At 45.2% G+C, this 26,090-nt stretch overlaps 3 protein-coding genes across 3 annotated transcripts; 1 reads left to right on the forward strand and 2 right to left on the reverse strand.

Annotated features, from left to right (window-relative positions):
• Positions 1–2,093: 2,093 nt before the first annotated feature.
• LOC149861080 (feather keratin B-4-like) lies at positions 2,094–2,432 on the reverse strand. The gene has a single exon (XM_090052844.1). The coding sequence runs from the start codon at positions 2,430–2,432 to the stop codon at positions 2,094–2,096; it is 339 nt and encodes a 112-aa protein (XP_089908970.1).
• Positions 2,433–5,771: 3,339 nt separating this feature from the next.
• LOC149861081 (feather keratin B-4-like) lies at positions 5,772–7,338 on the forward strand. The gene is made up of 2 exons (XM_090053157.1): positions 5,772–5,845; positions 6,731–7,338. The coding sequence occupies exon 2, from the start codon at positions 6,752–6,754 to the stop codon at positions 7,088–7,090; it is 339 nt and encodes a 112-aa protein (XP_089909283.1). The 5' UTR covers positions 5,772–5,845; positions 6,731–6,751; the 3' UTR covers positions 7,091–7,338.
• Positions 7,339–12,440: 5,102 nt separating this feature from the next.
• LOC149861082 (uncharacterized) lies at positions 12,441–14,488 on the reverse strand. Its single transcript, XM_090053156.1, has 2 exons — positions 14,438–14,488; positions 12,441–13,217 (listed from the first exon to the last, which is right to left on the reverse strand). The coding sequence occupies exons 1-2, from the start codon at positions 14,486–14,488 to the stop codon at positions 12,606–12,608; spliced, it is 663 nt and encodes a 220-aa protein (XP_089909282.1). The 3' UTR covers positions 12,441–12,605.
• Between the last annotated feature and the right edge of the window lie 11,602 nt (positions 14,489–26,090).

Genomic DNA, 26,090 nt, shown 5'->3' on the forward strand with positions numbered 1-26,090 from the left:
TTCACTGTCATCAATTTGAACTAAAAAGTGAAGAAAGAGAGGCTAAAGACTTCAGGCTGTCCTACAACCCTGACAGGACCCCAGGACCCACCCTCACTCCACTTCTGCTGTGTCCCCTTTCTTGTCTGTTCGCTATGTGTCCACTCTAGCAAGGTCCCAGGAGTTCACACAAGTGCAGTCATGCTCCAGAGCATGGCAAAGGTGGCTTTGGGAGTGGGCAATGTGGACACTCACCTCTTCAGGTCCCACCACCATGCCCTGGGCTGAGATATAAAGGCCTGGGCAGAGTAGCAGGACTGGGGAGGGCTATTGCAGTGGTGACCCAGGAGCAACTGGTCCCCTATGCCTGGAGCCTGGTGTGGAGCTGTAGGGAGAAGCCCAACATGCTGCAGAGCACCACCCTCTGCTCACGGCTCTTCTTGGGCTGAGTGCAAGCCCAACGAAGGCACTGGGGGAACGCCTGCCCCCAGGTCACTGCCCGCCTGCTGGGGTTCAGGTCAGATGAAAGGTGGGCCAGGAGCCTGCCTGTCTCTTCCCAATGCTGGCTTCATCTCAGGTCCTTTTGCAGCATCTGGTGATGGGAGTTCAACCCAGGGAAGCTTGTGTTCTACCTCCATCTCCGTCTGTCTGTAGCAATATCTAGCAAATGCCACAGGCAGGACCCAAAGAAACAGGGAGAGCAGGTAGGGTCTGAATAAAGACGATGACGAGTTCAAAGAGGGATTTGGGCTGAATGCAGAAATCAGACCAGGAGGACACTGAAGCAGAGACATAAGGGGCAAAACCCAAATTCCCTTTTGCACTGATACTCAATTTTCCCACCGAGATTGCCGGCCTGCTCAACAGCTCCCATTAGCACAGTAGCTGAACCTTTTCCTTCATCCTCATTTGACCTTGCCCTCATTTTCTTCCTGGCCCTAGCATAGAGGTTTACCACCATCTCAGAAAAATGCTCCAGGTGTGTAGTAACCTATAGCTGCCCTGTACATTAAATGGCACATCTGAAAGCAGGGCCCACTGCCTGCAATATGGAGAGGGGGACTCTGGGGATCCTATTACTCTTCCTCCCTTATCCAGCCAGCAGCTGCTACAAGAACGACTCTTCTCTGCACCATCTACCTCACTCCTCACATGGCCACGGGTGAGATAGTTGGTCATAAGCAACCAGCTATGCTTCCTTCAGCTCTTTGTCCACCACTTGGATGACACTGATGTCCCCCAGGGCACTGTGGGTGGTGCTGCATAGTCTGCTACAACCCCAGAAATTGAGACCGGAGTTGTTTTCTGCCACAACACACTAGCCACAACCTGAGCCCTGCCTGCTCTAAGCAACAAACCCCTGGGAAATGCGCTAGGACAGAACAGCTCTGGGAACTTGCTACAGCAGACACATAGCAAATGTACAAACGAAGGGACATGGCAGTACAAATGTCAGGCCAGAAGTGGAGCGAGGGTGGGTCCTGGGGTCCTGTCAGGCTTTGTAGAACAGCCTGAAGGCTTTACCCCTGCTTCTTCGTATTGCTAGCGCAATGTCGTGACAGTGAATCCCAGGGTAACCACCTGCCACATCTGCCCTAATGAATGCTGCACACGAGAGTATCATCACTGCAATATTGGTCATGTAAGTGAAATACAGTGTTGTGCCAGGACTTCAGGCTGACACTTACTACGTAAGGGCTCAGACTCTTCTGTCATTGCAAGACCTTTTGTGGTGCACTGAACTTGTACCCAGCCTTTGCCAAGGTGACTATATACCCAGAGATTTGTATTTCAAACTTCAAAGGGAAGAGGCCAGGAGACTGAGAATGCCATGCAGCACAGTTTTTAATGACAATAAGAAGTTACATTAACAGGACATAATCATGCAGAGAGAGTTTGGGAAAGGGCTTTAGCAAACAACTGCCCCAAAACTCTCAGAGGTGCAGAGAGCTCAGAGATCCTTGTTTTCAGCGGGAACATTAGTGCCAAGATCTTCCGAAAGCCATGCCGCTCGATGCATTCATGGTGGTCTTGGTTTCCACTCTGTGCAGTTCCCTGTGCTGTGGGTTTCCACTCACATCCTGTAACCTGTGCCATGGGTTTTCCTTTGTGGTTTAACAGGACCCGCAGTTGCCATAGCGGTACTTATTGTAGCGCTGGGAATAGTAAGGGGACAGGCATCCTAAGGAGCTCCCGGACCCAGCAGAGCCCCCGGAGAGAAAGGAGCCACCGATCTGGAGTGGCTCGGAGGTGCCCACGTAGCTCTCCTGGGGGCAGGAGGCGAGGATGGGTCCTGGGAAGGTGACGACGACTGGGGGTGGGTAGACCACGGCTCTGGAGTCGCCGCAGGACGTGACGCAGGGCTCGTTCCAGGCATTGGCGTACGGCTGGGGGCAGGTCACCTCACAGGGGTTGAAGCAGCGGGAGCTGAGCAGCTGGCGGTTGAAGGACATCTTTCTGCAGTGGAGCTGTGTCTGGAACAGCCAAGGTAAAGTGGCATTAATATAAGAATCAAAGCGACAGAAGAAGAGTGTGTCCGAAGCACATGTGGTATGATTTTTGAACTGCAGAGTGTCTCAAGTCTACTGACAAGTACCTGTGCCTAATGAGGGGTGTCTCTAGTGTAACGAGGGGAGCCTGTGTCTAAAAAGGTTGCTGGTCACTCTCCTAAATCTTGTCTTCAGCAATGCTCACAACCAAACCCTGACTTCCTAGTAGCAGTAGAAGGATTTACAAAATATTTGAGAGTTTTAGCTCAACTCTGACTTCATTGGAGTTCAAAGGGAAATAGATATATAAATATATTAATGTACGTGTGTGTGTGTGTGTGTGTGTGTTGTGTGGTGCATTAAAAAGGAACAAAAAAAGAGGGCATGGATTTCCATTTGGACTTACAAGGGCATGTCTGAGATAGTTCACCTACTCCAATTAGTCAGGCTGATAATTGAACACCATTACCTTACAGATGATGGATGGGTACATACACTCATTCCTCTATGTTTGATCAGGGCAGCTCTAGGCAGCTGTGGTATTGAAAATAGGCAAGGAAATAGGGCAAAATACTAAAGAACATGTTAGACATCACAGTTCGGCACAAGGCACTCAACTCCAGACAGCTTCTTGGAGACAACAGCTGGTTGTGTGGCTAAAGCACAGGACTGCACACAGGAAGCTCCTGTTCACTTTCAGCCCCTACCACAGCTTATCCTGGGAAATGTCATGGGGGCAGCTTCTTCGAAGAGAGCGGATCCTAGTTTACTGATATATTTTGAAACCCCCAGCATCATCCTCTCTTGTGTACAACACAGATAACAATCCTTCCTCCCGCTGCTGGATACACCTGCATGGTTAGTTTAGGTGGTCCCATAGGATAGAATTGGTTTATTGTTCTGCATCTCTACAGTGCCCAGACCACCGGGCACAGATTTAAGTCACATTATCAAGGTCCTGCAGGTACTCCAATGATGAATAATGCCACCAACAAAACAGTGCTCGTGTACCTCACTCAATTCTTCCCCGAATAAGCAAGTGATGTTACGGAAATACCTCAGCCCATGTCTCAATTGTCCTTTTAGAAGTCTGACTCCCCATCCTGATTACCTAGTTCACATGTGTTTTGTAAAAAGTAATGGCAATGAAAAGGGAAGCAACTTTTTACCTCTTAGAGAGAGAAGTTATAATCTTTACTAAGCTATAAAACTCAATAGCAAGTTCCACAATCCTGAATGAGCTGACAAGCACTGGCTTGTAGAAGTGCTGAGTGCTGTAGCCCAAGTAGGGCTGTTGTCACTGGGAGCTGGGACTGTATTTGGCAAATGAGAGAGCCAGGCCCTATAGGTCTTCCCCATGTTTTGCTCCATTTCAGGGTGTCGATTCTGACTTCTGAAGGTTTCACAGCCCTGGGCGCATGAGTCTGTCAGACGATGCCTGTTTGGAACAGGAGCTGAATCATTGGCACCAGGGAGGCACCAAACTGGACCGGCAGCTCTGGCACCAGTAAAGTCAGAGTGCATCCCCCATGTATCACTGACAACTCATCACAGCAGCCTCAGAAATGCAAATGTTGTGCCCGAGCTTATTGTGCTGGGTAGATGCGGAGGGGTCAAAGGGAAACACCCAACTACACAAATAGAGCCGTAACACTTGTCCATGATGTCATCTCAAGAGGTTTCATTCTTCCAGGAAACACTTATAATTTCTGCCTTCCTGAAAAATACTGCAGCAGGTGGGTGTGTGGCACCCTCTGACTGCCAGGAGAGATGTGGTGTAGGGGGTCCGAGGAATTTGGAAAGGATTGCTGGGATACAATGAAGTGTACGCATAGACTTTTACCTGCAGATATAGCCACTGGGATATCTGCCTCTGGGCAAGGCAGTGATGGCACCACTCCCCCCTGCAAGTCTTTCCTACATCAGTAAGGCTGCGTAACTTGATGGGTGAGCTGAAGGTGTGCCAAAGACACTGTTTTGGTCTATGGACACTTCCTATTGCCATATATCTAGTGGCACCATTTAGGCTGGGATGCAGCAGGATACAGGAGATCATCTCCAATCCCCATCAATTGATTTGTCACTTTGGACAGGCACTAATGGCAGCACCTAGGTGCCTACTTGGCATGCAATCAATCAAGAATTATCAATCTATCTATCTATCTATCTATCTATCTGCCTTAATCTGTATGTCTGTCTGTGCGTACTGCTTTATTCATGCTCTGATTGGTTGTCTCAGCAGCCATTCAGAGTGCTCCAAGAGCATTCGGACAGGAGGCGGTGGCAGTGGTGCAGCACCATGACAGCAGGACAGAGGGGATGGACCAGGGGGCAGCAGCAACGACACAGGTGCTGGCCAAGGGGGATGGAGGGGACAGCGGGGCAAGCTTTCCTCCAATCCCCCCGCTATTGGGAGGCGGTGGTGAGGGTGCTGGGTGGCAGTGCTCTGTCCCCGCCCATCACTCCGAGGAGGGGTGGGGCAATTGGGTCCTGCCCCAGTCCCAAAGCGGTGGGTGGGGAGGGGGTGCAGCAGGTCCAGCCCCAAAGCAGCAGGGTTGGCGGGTGACCTGGACATGGGCCTCTGTCCCTGCCTGCCCTCCATCAGGCAATTTGCTAGTATTTCAATACTTCTTTAGGAAAAAATAACAAAAGTTCCCTGGTGACATTTTCTCCAACTGCAAGTTCTCATGTCAACACAGGGGGAAAAGGGAACACGGTGGAAAGAACCACAGAAAGCAATGAGGGGCTCAGAAACCAATGCTGAGCAGCCATCACATTCAGGAAACCTATGAAGCAGGAAGAGGGACCCTAACTCTTTTTTCCTGAGAGATATAGCAGCAAGTTTGTTCTTACCTGCATAAACATGTGGTATAATACAGCAAGGATTTATAGTGGCATTGAACTCAAATGAGGTGAGGAAACTCACGGGACCTCAAAGTGCAACACACCTGTGTACAACAAAGGGACACAAGTCTTTGGAGGAAGAGAGGCCTAGACTTCTTCTTAATGATGTGACTATTCTCTGTTGAATCAGTTTTTCAAAGAATAAACCAAGAATTTGATTCCTTGCTACTGATGAAGGCAGGGGAATGATACTAGGGATGAAGTGGCCAGAACAGGTTTCAGTTGCAATCCTCCCACTGCCTTGGTCATATTGATGCCATATCTTTTGTGTCTGCAGATTGCCCAATAATCGAAGCAGCATGCAAAATTCACCCCACCTGGGGGAATGACATGCAATGACATGCAGGACATTTTTCTCGTGTGATGAAAGAATGTCTCGGTGGCTCCAGGCAGTCCCAGGAAACATATAAAAGCACTTGCAGCTCAAAGCTCTTCTAATCACTCTGCTGCGTGTCTCCTCCTAGCTGAACCAAGTAAGTCTTCTTTAAATCTCTATTTTTCAACTTTGTAAAATGTTGCTGTGGAAGCTTCAAAACCGAGCTTTGCATTGATACTCTGGGAGTTGTTCTGTTGTTGAACACAGACTGTTTTCATAGGAGAGCATTTTAGCCATTTTCACCCCCAGACATAGATGGGAGCAGGTTTTAGAAGTTAAGGGTTGGATTTGCAGCTCTACCTATGGGTTTCGGATTGTTAGCTTCTATTAAAGTGAACTGGACATAGATAATGCAAAATATTGAAAGCTTCCAAATATGTCCCAAAGCCTTCTCCTAAAAAAACCAACCTTATCTCAAATACAATTGGATATCATAAGGAAAGCTATAGTTTTATAGAGCTCATTTCTGAGCTGACTCAAGAGCATCTTCATCTCCACCAGATGGGGATGGCTTCAATTATTTCACATATAGAGATCAGGTGCATCAAAACTGACTTCTGCTTTTGGCTTACTAAAGTTGTGTTCACGGGGTGCCTATTCTCCCCACCGCTTGTCAGCAACGCTGAAAATCCTGGGACTTCCTCAGTTTTGGTTCTGGCTCTTTCTCAAAGTCCCCAAGTGAGCCTGAACCAGTTGCTGCCTGTGTGTGTCTTAGCAGCTCCATTCTCTAGAAGCACAAGCACTGGTGCTTGTTCTTAGGAGAGGGGCTGCATGGGGCAGCAGAGCGGGAAGCAGGTTCATCAGTATTAGGTGGCCTAGATGTCCTTTTTTAAAGCGATCAAAGAAAGAGTGAGTTGATTGTGAAAAGAAATGCCTACAATGGCAAAGTGTCTCTTCCTGTGCATCTAGGCTTCCCTGCAGGACCCTTGGAGGCTCTTACTGCACTCTCTCTCGAGCATTACACTTACCCTGTCTGTTCCAGGCGCAGCTCCACTGCAGAAAGATGTCCTTCAACCGCCAGCTGCTCAGCTCCCGCTGCTTCAACCCCTGTGAGGTGACCTGCCCCCAGCCGTACGCCGATGCCTGGAACGAGCCCTGCGTCACGTCCTGCGGCGACTCCAGAGCCGTGGTCTACCCACCCCCAGTCGTCGTCACCTTCCCAGGACCCATCCTCGCCTCCTGCCCCCAGGAGAGCTACGTGGGCACCTCCGAGCCGCTCCAGATCGGCGGCTCCTTTCTCTCCGGGGGCTCTGCTGGGTCCGGGAGCTCCTTAGGATGCCTGTCCCCTTACTATTCCCAGCGCTACAATAAGTACCGCTATGGCAACTGCGGGTCCTGTTAAACCACAAAGGAAAACCCACGGCACAGGGAACAGCCCAGGAGTGGAAACCAAGAGCACTATGAATACATCAAGGGGCATGGCTTTCAGAAGATCTCAGCACCAGTTTTCCCCCTGAAATCAGGGAGGTCTGAGCTCTCTGCACCCCTGAGAGTTTTGGGGCAGATGTTGGCTAACACCCTTCCCAAAACTTTCTCTGCACTATTATGTCCTGTTACTGCCACTTCTTATTCTCATTAAAGTTTGTGCTGCATGACAAACTCAGTCTCCTGGCCTTCTCTTCCCTTTGGTACTTGAAATCTTCATACTGCTGCGTCCCCTCTTTTGTCCGTGTGCTACAAGTTCTCTCTATCAAGTACCCAGGAGCTGTTCTGTCCTCGTGCATTTCCCAGGGGTTTGGTGCTGGGAGCAGGCAGGGCTCAGGTTAGCACATTGTGGCAGAAAATAACTCCGGTCTCGATTTCCTGTGTTGTACCAGTCCATGCAACACCACCCACAGTGTCCAGGAGGCTACAGTATTGTCCAAGTGGTGGACAGGTATAGGAAGCATGGCTGGTTATGTAAGACCACCTATCTCACCCTCAGCCACCTGAGGAGGGGGACAGATGGTGCAGAGAAGAGAAGTTCTTGTAGCAACTAGAAGCAGGAGCAGGGGGAGGAGAAATCCCCCAAGCTCCCCACTCCACATTGCAGGCATCAGCCCCTAGTTGCAGATGCACCATTTAATGTATAGGGCAGCTGTAGGTTACTACACAGCTGGGGCATCTTTCTGAGATGGTGGTAAACCTCTGTGCTAGGACCAGGAATAAAATGAGGGCAGGATCACATTAGGATGAAGGACAGGGTCCAGATATTCTGCTAATGAGAGCTGTTGAGGAGACTGGAGAGCTCAGTGGGTACCTGGGTATCAGTGCAAAAGGGAATTTGGATTTTGGCCCTTATGTCTCTGCTTCCATGTCCTCCTGGTTTTTTCTCCATTCACCCCAAATCCCCCTCTAACTCTAATCTTTATTCAGACCCCACTCGATCTCCCTGTTTCTCTGGATCCTGCCCATGACACTCACTTCATCAACAAAGTTTTCACGGATGCCTCTCTTGCAGGTCACTGCTGTTGTTTGTGACTGTGCTGCCCCCAGCCCTTCCACTCTCCCTCCCTCCTGCTGTTGTTTGAGGTTAGCCTTTTTTCCTAGGGTTTCGTAAATCAGAAAAATATTTTTACCTACTAGCCAATAATGCCCCTAACTTCCTTCGTTTTACTGTTCTGTTACACCTACATGGATTGGGCAATTATTCCTGATTTATAGAAGGAATAATGGTGACACAGATGATCACTCATTTCCCAAACAGCCCTGCTTATTTTAGTGAAACAGCTGGAAGGAGATCCCAGGAACGCCTAGTTCTCATTAGGGTTATTATCTGCAATTATAATTCCATAATTGCTTATATTCCACAATAGAGATTGGCTTCCCGTTTTGCCAGATGCTGTACAAGCATGAAATCAGACTGTCTGTGCCCTGAAGAACTGTGACACCAAATAAACAGGTCTGACTGATAGTGGGAGGAAGAGAAGCTTATAGGATTACGGGTAGGCTACTGATACCCCAGCGCATAGCTGGTATCAACATCGCCTGCCTGAGCTTGGCAAGGCTTTGGGGAGCAGCTTTGCAGATTACCTTTAGGACTCAGGAAGTATTTGTACACTTCCAATCCAATCCTTTAACCACAAAACTGCTCATTTTCTCCACATTCCTCTTCCTGGCTCATTTCTCTCCGCTGAATTGAATTTTTTTTGTATGCTTGGGTTTTTTTTTTCCCTACTTTCTTTTCCATACTGTAGTTTCTCAGAACTGTTCCTATAAAACCCATGGAAGGATGAAGATTCAGGAACAGGGATGAATCAGATGCACTGGCTCTGGTAGATAAATAGAGAGTATTTTGTTGTGGACCTCTAGCGCTTCATGCTGGTTTAGAAAATTATAACACAGAGCAAGGCAGGGACAAGGTTGTTAACACATGTTTTCCTTGTTAAGATTTAATCAGAGCATGTCAACTGCTTCTGTACATTGATGGTATCTGTTGATGTATTAATCCTTTGGGAACTTTCAATTGTTTCCCTTGGGGCGATACACTCACTCATTGCCTTGGATCCACAATAACATATGTGAACTGGGGCTGTGGATGCCTGTTTATTAGCCGTATACTTATAAAGTAGGAGTTAGAATCATAGAAGATTAGGGTTAGGAGGGACCTCAAGAGGTCGTTTAGTCCAACCCCCTGCTCAAAGCAGGACCAGCCCCAACTAGATCATCCCAGCCACAGTTTTATCTAGCCAGGTTTTGAAAAACCCCAAGGATGGGGCTTAATTAATTAATGCATTGTGTCAAAGCAATGACAATTTCTGCCTTGTGTCACTTTGATAGCATCCAGTTCCAGGTATTTCACGGGGAAAGTTTGAGAACACTAATGTGGTACATTTTTTAAATAAACTACCTTGAATTTCCTCCTCATCCCCACCCCGGATTTAGACCTCAGGAAGGAGGATTTATATCTGACCTTTCCAAACTGGGGCTTTCATTTCTCTCTATGAATTATATAAGAAATTACACTAGAGTTGCACTTAGGGACTTGCATCCAGAAGCTGATTTCTCTCCTTTTAAATAATTAGTAAGTTCAGATTATCAACTGGTGTAAATTTCTGTGGTTTTGATAAATTCACTACCTTCCCTTCTTGCCTATGCATCACGTTCTGGGGCTCACTGCAACAGCAGGACTGGTTTGAAAGTCAGTGAGCATCCACCACCATGTGATGACAATCCAGAACTGTATGACCGACTGTATGAGCATGAAGATAACCAAAATCACATTGCCTATTGCTTTCTCCAGAGGCAGAATTAAAGTTGGATGGCAGAATGGGGCAGGGGATGATAAATATTAAATATTCCCTGATTTAACCAGGTGCTCAAGGCAATACCAAGGGCTAGACTCTGTGTCTCTTACTGTCTTACTAGACAAATAACCCCATCTCCAGGTTGTGTCCCCACCTAGAAGTGTGCGCTTGCTTTTGCTCCAGTTAATATAATAAAAATCCCTCGATCACTTTTGGCAGATGACAGTTTTTCTTTTCCAGCACTCAAATCCTTTGGGAACCAAGAATCCAGGAGTCTTTATTTGGGGCCAGAGATAACATGCTTGGAAATAACAATGCAAAAGAGACTGGAATCAGCTCTTCCCAATGTCAGGCTACACAGCAATTGCCCCAGCATTACAGGGTATGATATTAGCTGTTAGTGTTGGGTCAGCATGGTTCTCTAGTGATACAAGCATAGCCAAGCCACTGCAACTTTCACCTTGTTTTATTCAGGGTCACCGGCCAATTTAGGGTTGTATAGATGTGACAGATCACAACAGGTGATGTTCGCTCCCAGGAGCTAGCTCCCACTTTCCCTTTCCAAGTGGTTCAAAATGCTTTGTCCATGCCCTTATCACTCCCTCTTGCCCTGGAAACTGCATTCCCTGGTTGAGTCAACCTCAGTATCGGCAAGCTCATCCATGCACAGCTCTCTGCTTGACTTACTCTATATAGTGCAACTCTATTGTGCTCCCTGCCCGATTTCAGTTGAACACGGCTCGCCACCGCTCTCTGCTCAAATTCTGACAAACAGCTCCACCAGGTGCTACTTTGTTGAGCAGCTCCTAGTTGTAAATCAGTGATTCAGCTTGGCTTTGGCAGATCAGTCAGGCTCATGCACGGTGAATGCCCCACTTTGCTGTTACTGCTGCTTATCTCCACATTTTCCTCCCATGCCTTTCCCCCTGCATAGGGCACAGGATATTCAGCTGGGGAAACTCAGAGCAAACAGAAACTTGTTTGTTGGAACAGAGCTCCTGATCCTAGGAGAGCGAGTCTTCTCCTCCAGATGTGAGCCTCGCACTAGCTATTTGGCTTTAACGTTTCCCACCCTCTGCATTTGGGAGGGTCTAATAACGAGTCTGGGAAACTTGAACTGCATAATCAGGAAGGCTTTGGCAGCAGTTGTCTTTTACTTGTGCAAATCTGTCTCTTATTATAATTTAAATCATATAATTTAAATAGTAAATCCCAACTACGAGGCTTGAGTAGGAAGGTTAGTGCTGGCTGCCTGCCCAGAAGGAAGTTTTGTCCAGAGTTTGTTAAAAAGTAAGGGAAGTGTATGGACTTCCCATTGAGGGCAAAAGCTAAGATGTAACCCATCCTAACCACATGCATGTCCCAGACTGAGTAGTCATCTTCCTACTCAATAGCATCACCACTGAAAAGTGGCTAACACAGGCCTCTTAGAAGGCCTCCATAGTGCTATCAACCCATAGAAGGCACCAGAGTCCCCTTTCATTAAAGGCCATAAGTAGCACTTGGGAAGGCATAACCCACATGCTTGGCCTTGGCCAAGGGAATTATTTCCCACAGAGAGGCTTGTCATTTAGCTGTTGCAGAGAAGGGAAAACCAGAAGACTGATATTACATTGCAGCACCATTTTTAATGCGAACAAGAAGTGGAGTCTACAGTTTTAGAACAGAGTAATACAAAAATAAAGAATATTTCCAGAGTTTCAAGGACTAAAGGCAATGTATTTTTCACAAGACATTCTGCTCTCTTTGTTGCAGCTCTTTGCAGAGTTTGATCATCGCATCCCTTCCCCCCAGCCCTTAACAAAGTACTTATTTAATCCCAGATTGCTTTTCAATAGGACAAATAATAGCAGAGAAAGCAAGTACTAAGCAGCTTCTCCATTATACATGTTCTTAAGCAATGCTGAAAGCCACAAACTGGTGGTTACATATTCCTAGAAACACTGGAACAAAAGTGAACTTAGTCTCCTAAACAGTAAGGCCCTATTAAACTACAGTGGCAATGCAGAGGACAAAAATTAGTGTAGTTGCAATTATGACCTATTGATTTTATAGTGGGAAAAGTATATAGCTGGAAAAAAATAAGCAGAAATTGTCATGGCTCTAAAATGTAACATGCAAAACATATTTAAAGGTAGAGCTGGGCAAAATTTAGCTGAAAACTAATTTTGCTGAAATATACAGGGAAAGCAAAACAGTTTGCTGCTTTGGGTTGAATTCAGTGAATCATTCTGGCTGTAAAAAAATGCTGAAGGTCTTTGATGTTTTTAAATGAAGAATTTCATTTCAGAACCACCAAAACATTAGTGTGTTCATTATTTGCCTAATGAAGTTGCTTGACTTTTTGCTTTGATTTTTTGGGGGGTTTTTTTTGGTGCTTCTATTTAAAAAGTGACCAAAATTAAAAGACTAAAAACACTTAAGCGAAATTTAGGCACCCTAAACTATCTAATATTTGCCCAGCTCTATTTTGGGGCCTGTTTTTTTCAGAGGTGCTCGGCATTTACTGCTCCTCTGACTTTAGTAGATGCTCAGCACTTCTAAAAACCAGGCCCCACCGCTTGTTCATGAGTCTGTGCCTTGTTTTCCTTTTCCTGATTATTCTCTGTGCCATGGACGTTCTTGCTGGGTTTAACATGGTCCACAGCTTCCATAGCGGTACTTACTGTACCGGCGGGAATAGAAAGGCGATGAGTATCCACCACCATATGATGACAATCCAGAACTGTATGACCCACCGTACGAGCCATAACCACAGATAGGTCCCCCAAGACCACAGAAAGGGCCTCCATAACCCAGAGACCCTCCATAACCCAGAGAGCCTCCATAACCAAGAGAGCCTCCATAACCCAGAGAGCCTCCATAACCAAGAGAGCCTCCATAACCCAGAGAGCCTCCATAACCCAGAGAGCTTCCGTAACCTAGACTGCCTCTGTAACCCAGAGACCCTCCGTAACCACCTCCAGAACCAATGAAGCCCCCAGAACCAGATAAGCTGCCACTGAGTTGTGGTAAAGAGGTTCCCACGTAGCTCTCTTGAGGGCAGGAGGCGAGGATGGGTCCTGGGAAGGTGACAACAACTGGGGGTGGGTGGACCACGGCTCTGGAGTCACCGCAGGATTTCACACAGGGCTCGTTCCAGGCATCGGCATATGGCCGCGGGCAGGTCACCTCACACGGGGGTTGGGGTGGGTAACAGCACAGGGCCCCGGATGTAGACATCTTGCTGCAGTGGAGATAAACCTAAAAGAAACCAACAGGAGAAGAGGAACCGTGAGAGCAGAGAAGTGCTGGAACATCCTCCAGAAGAAACAGCGGGGCAAAAAACTGAACCCAGTTCAGGGTGAAACTCAGTCATTTTTTGTGAGCATTTAGGCCTATGTGCCTACATAATGCATAACTGGGAAGTTCAAAGCTAAATATGACAGTAGGGGAATGTTCTCAGGGATGTTGATGGAGATATTACTCCCTTTGGATGGGCAGAAAGAAAGATAATAGACTGCCCATTAAACGCACCCCACCTTACTCCTCCTTTTTGTGTCTTGAAACATAGATAAAATTGCTCCAGAGCACTTACATGGAAACTTAGCATTGTAGAAGTCTCTGCACTAACAAATACAGTGTAAAAATAGGCAACTGATGTTCTTGGTTCATACAAAGGGCAGCTTAAGCAGAGAAAGGAAGGCCCATACTCGGTCACTTCAGGAGCCAGTGGAAGAGCTTGAAATGAATACTTAGGAACCTTTTGCTTGTGGTTTACTGGCTATACACTGAATTACTGCATCACTAAGAAGCCCTGAATAAGAACCAGGCCCCATTGCACTGGTTATATGACAAACCCAAACTGGGGCTTCGACCTAGACTCTGCCAAAAGTTTACAGCCTGGATTACTGGTGGTGCAATGTTAACAATAGCAATCCCTTCCATAGAGTTTCTCCTGGTCAAAGAAATGCATAAATTCCCTGCAGCTGGATGGAATGGTTTCCAGTGACAGCTGCCAGGTTACACTGACCAACACCAGCTCAAGATACGGGTCTAACAGTGGTATCATACGAATAAACAGAAAAGCAGTGGTTTGTATGAAAACCAATTTCCATCATTGCATGCGTGAAATCTCCCAGCTGGTGCAAAGCAGCATTGAAGTCTTCTCTGTCCAAATCAGTTAAGGATTTGGACACTATACATCCTGAAAATAGCTTCAAAGAATAGTCTCCTGCCTCAAAGTGCTTTTAAGGTGAGACTCTCCAAAGCTAGCCAAGGAATCTCGATATCCTATGCCCACTTAAGAATAACCCTGACATGACTTTGAAAGTCCAAATCTTAACTTTGAAAAGCCTCCTACTGCAATGGACTCATTGCAGAAGGATTCTTGATAACGAGAACAGTATTTGTATAGCATGCGGAAAAAACTCCCTGTAGAGCGACACTTCAGCAGTTATAAAGAGGAGTCAAATGGATCTTACCCAGCTCTCTAGAGAGGCGAAGTCGAGAGAAGAGAAGTAGTTGAAGAGCATTCAGTTGCTCGCTCTTTTATACAGTTCCCCAGACTGCCTGAGGGATTCAAGGCATCTTTGTAAATGATTATTTTATTTTGTTACAAAACAGACTTTGCTGCAGGTGCCATTCCTTCCACTGGTGTAATCCTTTTTTGCTCATTGTGATTGCTAGATAGTTCTGAGCTCTGCAGGACAACATATGCACGTATAACCCTGCACTTTCCTTTCATCTCAAGTCCATATTAATAATTGACATGGTTTGGGTGACTTTGGAGGAGTTGCAATGGGAATGAAACCACCTTCATCATCAGTTCTTTGAATAATTTGATTGAACAAAAGCTCATAGTCAGGTTTCAGAGCACTGATTTTATTTTAGCACTTAAAATGCAGGCCTGTATCTAATGGGGGAAATATGGATTCTACCCTGGTAACATCTATGCTGGTAGGAGGCTTTTTCACACTTCATATCCTCAGCCTGAACTATGCAGGGTGGGCTGGTGGAAACCTAGAAGCGTCTTTCCAGTGATCTGAATTGGTTTCAGATCAATGCAGCCTTCACTCCTGGCTAAGGAGCAGGGATTTATGCACCACTTACGTCTTTGAAGTGGAATGGAAGAGGTGCCCAGGCTCTCTCCTGCAGGATGGATGTCACCATACGATCATCACATATTGAGTTCCGAAGGGACCGTCAGTCCCATAAATCAAAGCTTTTGATCCAAAAATCATGAGCAACCACAGAACAGGAAATCTGCAGGCCGGATACTGTCAGTCTGCTTCTGGGCTATGGTGAAAGGTGGAAGTGGGCAAAATAGTGCAGTGTTTTATGAAGACTTAAAATCTTGAAGGCAGTGCCCTGTTGATAACCCACCAAAGATGGCTTTCTTGGGAAGCAGGACTAACTGATGTCTCTACAAAGTAGAGCCTCCATGCCTCCTTGGGCCTGTTCATCAGGCCCTGTATCCTTTCTCCAGGATGGTCAGTACCCAACGCATGAGAGACACCAAGTTGGTAGATACTTAGCTATTATTATTATTAGTGGAGCTCTAAGGGAAAAAATACAAATGAATAGCTTGATACCCTCCAAGAGTTCACATTTAATACCCCATGTAATAAATGAGTAGACTGAAGAAGAGAGAGGTTACTGATGTGCAAAAGATGTCTCCAGCTGTCCATCAAAGCACAAGGTCACTCACATTTTCAAGCCTCCAGCCTTTTTCAGTGCCCAGCATTGAAACACTGTAAAAGGTTTGCTGTAAGTCCAGCATCTCCACACTCTGGAGTGCATGTGATCAATGACCTGGAGCTAGGGCTTCTGAGCCCAAAACTTCTCAAGTGGGACTGCAGGACTCTTGAGTCTTTTTAAGTATCTTTACTTCAGTTCTCTAGGCATCTTAGTGAAAGACATAGAAATCTCAAGATGGAGGCTTAAATAAATCTGCAGCCATGTCTAAGGAGCAAGTTCAGTAGAAAGAAAAAGGCAGTAGAAAGAAAAGATTATCATCAACAGTTGCAGAGAAATATATTTTGTGAAATACAAGGTCACATCACCTGCTGGTTTATAGCAGGGCGATGGAGCTACATGAACTTACTCAACCTTGTTAAAAGTCCCATCGCTTTTAAAAATCCATTTATTGAAAAAATTGCATATTGACTTTTTAAAGAAAATAAAAGAATCCTGAACCCCCAGGGGGTAAATGGTGAGCTTAGGAAAATGTCATACCCAACTTTATCAGGATGCTTTTAAAATGTAACCATTACTCACTAATAATGGTGAGTAATAATAATTGCTCCCACAAAGTATTATTAATATTATTATAGTATAGCACTTTGCATGTATAACATAGTAATCATGATAGAAACCTTTGAAGGCCTTTGTTCTGAGGAAGCCTCAGAACATCCCAGATGAGTGATATTGCCCACAGCAGCCTCCCAAATATACAGCATAATTTAAGAATAATTTATGCCATTAAGATTTCAATCTAAATTAAATTAGCAGAAAATAAGTATGCAAACAAATAAAGAGAGGAATGCATGGAGTCATTGCAGCAAATAATTCTGAGGCTGCTCTGCTCAGCATAAGGTATCATCTGTCATGACCGGCAAATCCCAATGCCCGGATGCAGAGAGAAACACGCCATCCAGCTAGGCCAGGTCTGCACAGGCAGCCTGCAACTATCATCAAAACCGACTCTGAGCAGCCTGTTCCAGTGATCAGAGCCCCAGTGAGTTCCTGAGAAGGAGGAAAGGACAATATAGGCCCTGACTCTATGGAGAGATTAGAGAAGAATAACAAGTGTGAAGCCTTCTCTTGGAGACAATCCAGCGGAGGGCAACAAAAATGGTTATGGGGCTGGGTACATGACTTCTAAGGAGAGGTTGGGTGAACTGGGCTTATTTAGTCTGAAGAAGAGAATACTGAGAAGGGATTTGATAGCAGCCTTCAGCTACCTGAAGGGGGAGTCCAAAGAGGCTGGAGCTGAGCTGTTTTCAGTGGCAGCAGATGACACAACAAGGAGCAATCGTCTCAAGTTGCAGCAAGGGAAGTTGAGGTTAGATATTAGAAAAGACTTCCTCACTAGGAGGGTAATAAAGCACTGGGACAGGTTCTCCAGAGAGGTTCAGAGTGTCCTTCCTTGGATGTTTTTAAGACCCAGGTAGAGAAAACCTTTGCTGGGATGTTGGGGTTGGTCTTGCTTTGAGCAGGAGGTTGGACTAGATGTGACCTCCTGAGGTCCCTTCCTACCCTCATTGTCTGTGATTCTATGACTAGAAAAGAGGTCACATTTAGATTTGGCTTAGCTAACTCAGGTAGAAGGCAGGGTAGATTTATACCTTATAGACTAACCAGAGAGAGAGAGAGAAAGAGAGAGTGTGTGTGCATATACATACTTACATACGTAGCACAAGGTTTTGTGAGCTGAAGCTCACTTCAGCAGATGCTGAGTACTTGACTTCAGACTAACATGGCTAACTAGGTCTCTTAGCTCACCCTGGCTCAGTCTGAACAAAAATCAACTACTTAAACAAATGCAGGGCTTTGCATTCTTCCAGAATAGACACAGGAAGAAAAGTGCTGGTAGCACAATTAGAATGTCAGTCAAAGGAAATTAACTATTTAATTTAGAAAACCTTTTAGATGTTTCTGGACAATGATGCTTTCTATGACTCCCTTGAGCACCAGGCTGTCCAGAAACATATGCTTCCCTTATGCCAGCTCAATAGGCCATTGGGAATCAAGCGAACCTTTAACATTTTTAAGAAAGATTTTTTTTTTCTAAGAGCAGTGTTCATATGCCCTGAACAGTTATCTTTTGAAAAAAGGGATAAGGCATACTTAATAATTGAAAGAAGGTAATTACTTCTAAACCGCAAGAAAATAATACTAAGGGCAGGAAAACATAGTCAAGTTCAAAGCCTTTTAATTATTTCTTGTAGCTTAGAGATTTGTAACCACAGCCCTCCAGGAAGGAAAACTATCACTCAAGAGCTTGAGGACTAAAATATATGTAACATGATCAAAATTCACCTGTGTACAGGAAGCCTGCACAGTGCTAATAGGAACCAAAGGGGCCTGATTCTCCTTGTTTCAAGACATTAACAGCTTTTGAACACTGTAAATTCCTGAAGTTGGCCCTCTGTTCAGAGACATAGCACCTACTCCAATGTGATGTGTTTCATAGGACTGTAGGAAAATAGGGATAGAAGGGACTTCATGATGTCATCTAGTCCAGGCCCACATTCAAGTCGAGATCATCCCCGACTAAGCTATTCTTCTTCCTCCATTGCAGCTGTGGAGTTTGATAAGCCACTTGCATATTCAACCTGTGGCGGGACAAAAAAGGGGCGCTACTATGCTGAGCCACTGCCTTATTTTGCCCAACTAAAACCCATCTTGGGTCTCTCCCCTGGGGTACCTACAGCTGACCATCCCCCTTCCTGGAGTACACCTGCAAGCCTAAGGTAATCACTGCCACCACCCGGGCCTTGGTCACTGGTACATAGACCCTGCAGACCCTTGGGGGTGCTCAGCCCACCATGGTATTTTGGGGTGCTTCTTTTAGTCTGGAGCATTCAAAAGGAGCCTCCTGTACTGGAGGAAAGTAAAAAGCCATGCTCACCTTAGCTACCTCAGCAAAGGGAGCTAATAAAGGCTAGTCTCGCCCTGTTAAGCATCCACAGCGAGGCATGCTGTAGCAGGTAGCTTTATTGGTTACGGAGGGAGAAGATGAGGATGGTACATGACACAGAAGTACTGAAAGTAAAACACCTTGAGCAAAACAGAATGGGCTTGTTGGCCCTTTGTAACATGTGGCTAAAGTTATATGACCCTAATTTACTGGCTAAATTTCAAGTAAGTCACATGCTCATCCAGAGACTGATAGAACTCCGGAAGCTTTTTGCTTGTTTCAGTGTCCCAAAATGACTGACCTCCCTCAGGATGGAGTGACCCCTTTTATAACCTTTTTGACCTCATCACTAAGTTCCAACCAAAAATAGGAACTATATGATGCAGACCAATCCTTTTAAAAGTCATCAGCATCCTCAGGTGAAGGGATCAGGGTCACACAGGTTGTTCGGTGGGAAACTCAGGACAAAGGAAGAGTGCGTTCCCCCCTCCCTATGGACTTTTTACAGCCCAGTCACTTAGCTTGGCCAGGTGGATCCAGCAGCCAGAGTCTGAAGACAGAGCGGGGCTGAGCAGATTCAAAGCAGGGAGGCAGAAGAAAAGGGTTCATTTTTTTTTTTTCACATGACCATTTTAAGTTGTTTTACCCCTGACTAGGAAATGACCTGCTCGGCAGCATGGAAGTGGAAAGGGATCTCGGTGTCCTAGTGGACTCCAAGATGAACATGAGTCGTCAGTGTGATGAAGTCATCAGCAAAGCTAACGGCACTTCATTGTGCCTCAGCAGATGCATGACAAACAGAACCAAGGAAGTGATACTTTCCCTCTATCAGGCACTGGTCAGACCACAGTTGGAGTACTGCATCCAGTTTTGGGCACCACACTTTAAGGGGGATGTGGATAGCCTGAAAAGGGTCCAGAGAAGGGCCACTCATATGGTTAAGGGCTTGCAGGCCAAGCCATACAAGAAGAGATTAGGGCACCTGGACCTCTTCAGCCTCTTCAAGAGAAGGTTGAGGCAACCTTGTGGCTGCCTATAAATTCATCATGGGGGCACAGAAGGGAATTGGTGAGGCTCTACTCACCAAGGTGCCCCTGGGGGTCACAAGAAATAATGGCCATAAGCTAGCAGAGAGCAGATTTAGACCGGACATTAGGAAGAATTTCTTCACAGTTAGATCGGCCAAAAACTAGAATGGACTCTCAAGGGAGGTGGTGCTCTCCCCCACCCTGGGGGTCTTCAATAGGAGGTTAGATAGGCATCTGGATGGGGTCATCTGAACCCAGCACACTTTCCTGCCTATGCAGGAGTTCAGACTCGATGATCTATTGAGGTCCCTTCCGACACTAACATCTATGAATTTATGAATCTATAAGTGGGGATTCAAATACCCCGTGAGTTACTTATCATCTGAATTCCAGTAGCTTCTAGATGCCCTAACTGAGACTGGAGATTGAGTGAAGCTAAATAGTGTACAAAGAAAGTGTATGGGTTGTTTCCTTTCTTGAACAGATTTCAGTATGAATAGAAAATTACAGTGCACAGAAATGTGGGGCTACTATAAATATTAATACCAATTAATATTAATAACGATGTTAGTTGCTAACCATTGATAACTATAATAATAAGAATAATTATTACCAGTCAATGTCAGCAATATTATTAATTAATAGTAGTTTTTATGCTACTAATATTGTCTTTGTTGACATTTAGTCTCAGCTTTCTAACTGCCTCTGTTCATCGTCGTAGTGCAACATTTTGGTTTTTACAAGTCAGAAACATTTGTCCATACAAAATACTAAAGAGTAGGTATCTGCTCAACTAGTTTAAATGATCATACTTCCACTGAGTTTGATGGAGCTTTGTCAGCTGACTTTAGCTGAAGACATCCATCTAAGCTTGCGAGTTATAACCCTGTGATCATCACATCAACGGGCCATGTAAACCAGAATCCCATCTCTCATTGTGCCTAGCATGAGATATTCTAGAGAAAATATAAAAGCCATGAAGTGGGATAAACTGTCCAAATGGTGAATTTTAGCCAGACACCTTTTAACTTAGAAGCTACCTGTGGCCTGAAGAAAGAACAAGTCAGCTGAAGTTCTAACTAAACACTAAAATATCGCTATCCACTAGCACTGACCTTACTACTGAAGAATATCAAAGTGCTCCTGCAGCATTCAATCCCCAGTAAAATCTGGTACTAAAATGATATTTAGAGAGACTGGAGTCAAATCACGGGCTTGATTTCAAGGAGACTAGGTAAAAAAACAAAGGGAGTTGGAAAAACCCTGGCTCATAACTACGTTGATCTGAAATGCTTTCAAATGCTTTATTCAAGGAAGTCTCAGAACACCCTCCTCCGAATTTGGGGATAACTTATGTTGTAAAAGCCACAGATTAATTAAATAAATGAGCAGTAAGAATGTATCATTAACAAAGAAAGGAAATTAATGTGGTCTTTGTGGGAAAGTTTGGCTTTAGCTGCTGAAGTATGAGGCATATATGCCAAGTATGAGGCAAGTATGCCAAGGTGAAAATACCTATTCAGGGAGAAATGTCATCCAAGACATGTAGATCCAGACGTACAGCACATTTTCTCACATGCAACACACACCTTTTCTAGGCTAAAAAAAGAAGCTGCAGGAAATTGCAGTGCACATTATATGTGAGAAACATAGTAAGGGCAGTCTGTGCTCCTCAACTGCTGCTACTCCTTTTCCTGCTGCAAAGATTTTTTTCCCCTCGTTATTTTGCCTTTCAAAACCAAGGTGCATAGTTTAGTTTGAAATGTGTTGTATGAAAGAAATTGCAGTATCCTGCTCCAAGTTTCTAGCTCAGCCACAAAGGAGCTCCACAATTCTGGGAGCTAAATACCCCTCTATCCTCATTCCCAGCCCCATCAACTAAATAAATGTGGCCCCTTTCAAAGACAAGACATGCTCTAAAACTGTCAAACTTCATAAAAGCATGCATTCGGTGTGACACACGATGAAATGCCCCTCCGGCACACTGTTGTACCCAAATCCAAGCCATTTTACACTAGCTGAGTACTTGACCTGACAATTTTAAAAATTGCAGACAAAGGCAATGCTGCTTTTTCATTAACACGGAGTAGCTTCGAATTCCAAGGCTGAGTACCTGTTTAGAGGAATAACATGGATACCATATTTTAAAGTGAAACTATTACTCAGTGTTGGGGTGTGGTATTGCAGGAACAGAGTTATTAACAGTGTAATTACACAACAGGTTTTGTTGTGGTTTTTTTTCTTTTGCATGTGCAACAGTCACAAGTGTTTGTGAAACCCTTTGATGCTTTCTGTTCCAGGAAAGCCTTGACATTTCCCACATAACTGCTATAGCCCTGGGGATCACAGCAATGACACATGGAAATCTGGAGATAAAGCATGGCACAAAGACAACAAGTTTATTAAACAATAAGGATGCAAACAAAGGAAGGCAAGAGAAACAATTTTTGTGGGAAAGAGGTTTGAAGCTACTCAGCTGAAGTCTGAGATGTACATTGTCCTGAGCTTTTTCCAAAGACAAAATCATAGGATCATAGAAAATGAGGGTTGGAAGGGACCTCAGGAGGTCATTTTAGTCCAACCCCCTGCTCAAAGCAGGACCAGCCCCAACTACATCGTCCCAGCAGGGCTTTAAAAACCTCCAAGAGGGGAGATGCCACCACCTCTCTAGATAACCCATTCCAGGGCTTCACCACCCTCCTAGTGAGAAAGTTATTTCCTAATATTCAACCTAAACCTCCCTTGCTGCAAGTTGAGACCATTGTTCCTTGTTCTGTCATGGTTCTGTCAAAATGGGTTCATTGCTCACACTCATCTGGTTATATGGCGTTTCCTTTCCATAGAGAGGGTTGAAACTAGGCATCGATTTATATGAACTTACAATTATATGGTGTCTTCAGCTGAATGGATTGTCATGTGTGTAGGATTCACGCAGAATGGAATAAATGATTTATGCACATTGGTGTATCCGTACTCTGGTGACCTGTACTAGAGTTAACAACTGCACATGGAAAAACACAGTTAGTAATGTAAGGGAAAATCCAAGAGACTTTGACCAAAAATTGCACTTCTGAATTCATGTTTTGCTCTGGGCAGGTTGCTGAAAGCCTTTAACATTCACATTTCTGCCAGCAGTCTCCACCCGCTTGCACTGACTTGCTGCACAGCAGTTTTCTTTAAGACCTGGCTGGCAGGCATTGCCTTTTTTACTGTTCGCAGCCCTTTCCCAAAGCACAGACATGGTTCAGATTTATTTGGGGCAAGTCCTCTGTCCTACACTACAGAAACATTCCAGGAACAAAATATATATAATGGAGAGGTGGAGGCAACTTATATAGCTCAGGTGCAGCTGAACTTTCAGAGTGTGTTCAGATTTGTTTTGAAACCAAGCACCTTAAGGGGTCCACTTCCTAAACTAATTAACAAATATGTAAATGAATGAAGGAGGGAGAAAGATGCAACCCTTGTAGTTAAGGATGGTAGAAGCTGCCCAAGCAGAGCCTGATTTACTCTTTCTCCAAGGTCATTGTATCTACCCATTGAGCATGTCTACATGTGCATTTACTGTGCAGTAAACTATTGCATAGTAAGTGGTTTTTAGGCTGGTGTCTACACATGAAGCCATTAAAGCACAGTGATGCTGTGTGTGGACTGACCTGAGACTAAAGTTAGTCTCAAGGCAGTCCACACACACAGATTTAATGCCCAGTAAGACATCTAGACATGTGTTACTGTGCAGTAACCAACTGGGAGTAAATTTGATACCTGCATGATGTTGGTATAAAATTTATGCCCAAGTTGGCATAAATCACCATAACTACTGTGCAGTACAGGCATTCATGTGTAGACATGCGCCCATACTGTGCAGTAATTTTCAGTTACTGTGCAGTAACCTAAATTACTGCTCAGTAAATGTGCATGTGTAGACGCCCCCAGTTAGTCATACCACATGGTTAATCTAGACTCTCCACCCAAACTGACAGGACTAGAATCACCCCTGGGATGGATTCAGGTTTGTTTTCTCCAGAGAAACTCTGGGTCTTGGAGACAAAGTCTTGCAATTGTGGGAGATCTGTGTCCCTCACTTGTCACCATCCTGGCCTGAACATTTCATGACTGTGGCATCACCCTCCCTGTGAAGACTGCTGCAAAATTATAGGGAAATGAACTGAGGAAAATTGAGTAGAACCCTAGCATGACTCCACAGAAAAGAAATGCAAGGCCATGTCCATATTTAGGTGCCTAGCACCTAGGTAGTTGTACAAACTCGCATGGATTAGGTAGCTAAAGAAATCTGCCCTTTTGTGTTAAGGCAATATTTCTGCCACAATAACTTCTGTTCATAAGGTGTACACTTCTTCCATCTCCCAAGGATCTGAGAACCAACAGTGTGCCCTACAGCCCTGTCTCCCAGGAATGGGGAACATAGGAGGAGATAGTCAGTGGTTCTTTGCTCCTCTTCCAGGTCAGGGAAAGGGATGGATGGCAAATGAAAAGGCCTCTTACAATGAAAGATGCAATATATGGCACTGAGTGCGTACATCCAAGCTGGGTTGTGATTGGAGCCCTACAAACACCAGGCCACGTAAAGGTGTCTATGGTTGAGAGAAATCATGCGTCATGTTTGAAAAGCTCGGCCTGAATTTCTCCAAACCGTACTCCTTCCCCACCATGCTATCCATCCTCTCTCCTTTGACAATCAAAGTGCACTCAAAAAAGTCACAGGAGATCATTAAACATCAAGGCAGCCAATGGGCCCCTTGCTAAATACATATTCAGACATAGCACAAAGGAGAGAGTTCATCCTTTTGCAACAGAAAATGTAGAAGAAGAAGTCACAGAGGGCAGAGCTAGAATGTAGGGCCTGATTCAAAGAAGGATTAGACAAACTTGTGGAGGACAAGTCCATTCGGAGCTCTTACCTGGATCAGCAATGTATCTTTGGAGATCCCAAACCAAGGACAGTTGATACTAGAGAAGTTACAACAAGGGATGGGTCACACCAGAAATGACCTATTCATATGCTCTCCTTCTAAAGCATCTGCTACTGTTGGAGACAGCATAGTGGAATAAATGGCATTTCTTATGTTATGTTCTCAGCAGGTACCAGTTCACGTAGCATCAGTGAAGGTGATGGAACTGTGCCAACTTACACCAGTAAACAATAAAAATTATGAAAAGAAATGTATAGTTACTTACCAGCAAAACATCTCCCACCCTCCAAATCCAAAGCTATGGATCTTGACTTCATTAGAGTAATGACAAAGATTTCATAGATTGTTTGGGGTCAGAAAGGACCTCAGTAGATCATTGAGTCGACCCCCTGCCCTGGCCAGGAAAGAGTGCTGGGGTCATATGACCCCAGCCAGATGTTTGTCCAATTTTCTCTTAAAGACCCCCCAAGGCAGGGGAAAGTACCTCCTCACTTGGAAGACCATTCCGATTCTGGTAACCCTTACCGTGAAGAAGTTCTTCCTGATGTCCAACCTAAATCTGGTGTCTGTCAGTTTATGGCTGTTGTTTCTAGTTACTCCAAGGAGCACCCTAGTAAACAGAGTATCTCCTATCCCTTCTGTTACGGAGGATGAAGAGATCCAGGTCCCTCAATCTTTCATTGTAGGACCTTACCTGCAGGCCCTGAACCATATGAGAGGCCCTCCTCTGGACCCTCTCAAGGTTACCCACACCCATCTTGAAGCGTAGCTCTCAAAACTGGATGCAGTAGTCCAGCTGCAGCCTTACCAATGCTGCATAGAGGGAAGTATTACCTCCTTAGACCTGATTGTGATGCACCTGTTAATGGATGACAGAGTGCAGTTAGTTTTATTGATCATTTTGTAATATTGACGACTTATGTTCATCTTTGAGTCAACTAGGACTCCGAGATCCCTTTCTGCTGCTGTGCTGCTGAGAAGGTCCTCCCCCAGCCTGTAAGTGTATTGGTGATTCCTTCTCCCTAGGTGCAGCACTTTGCACTTATCTTTGTTAAACTGCATCTTATTTTGTTCTGCCCACTTCTCCAGCCTGTGCAAATCCACCTGAATCAGTTCCCTGCCCTCCAGTGTTTTTACTTTGCCCCATGAATTTGGACAATGTGCTCTCCATGCCCTGGTCCAAGTCACTGATGAAAATATTGAACAGTACTGGTCAATGGACCGAGCTTTGAGGGAACCTAATGCCCACATCTTTCCAGGTTGATACCGACCCATCCACTACCACTCTCTGGATGCGACCCATTAGTCAATTTGCCACCCACCTGACTGTGAAATCATCTAAGTCACAGCCACTTAGGGTTTTTTTTAGTGAGAATGGGATGTGACACCACATCAAAGGCTTTTTTAAAATCCAAATATATGACATCCAGCTTGACTCCTGCGTCTAAGCAGTTTGCGACCTGGTCATAAAAAGAAATGAGGTTTGTCAGGCAGGATCTATCTGCTATGAAGCCATGCTGGTTGCCCTCCA

The sequence above is a fragment of the Crocodylus siamensis genome, chromosome 6, assembly GCF_052110815.1.
Source record: "Crocodylus siamensis isolate JL-2025a chromosome 6, ASM5211081v1, whole genome shotgun sequence".
Lineage (NCBI taxonomy): Eukaryota > Metazoa > Chordata > Crocodylia > Crocodylidae > Crocodylus > Crocodylus siamensis.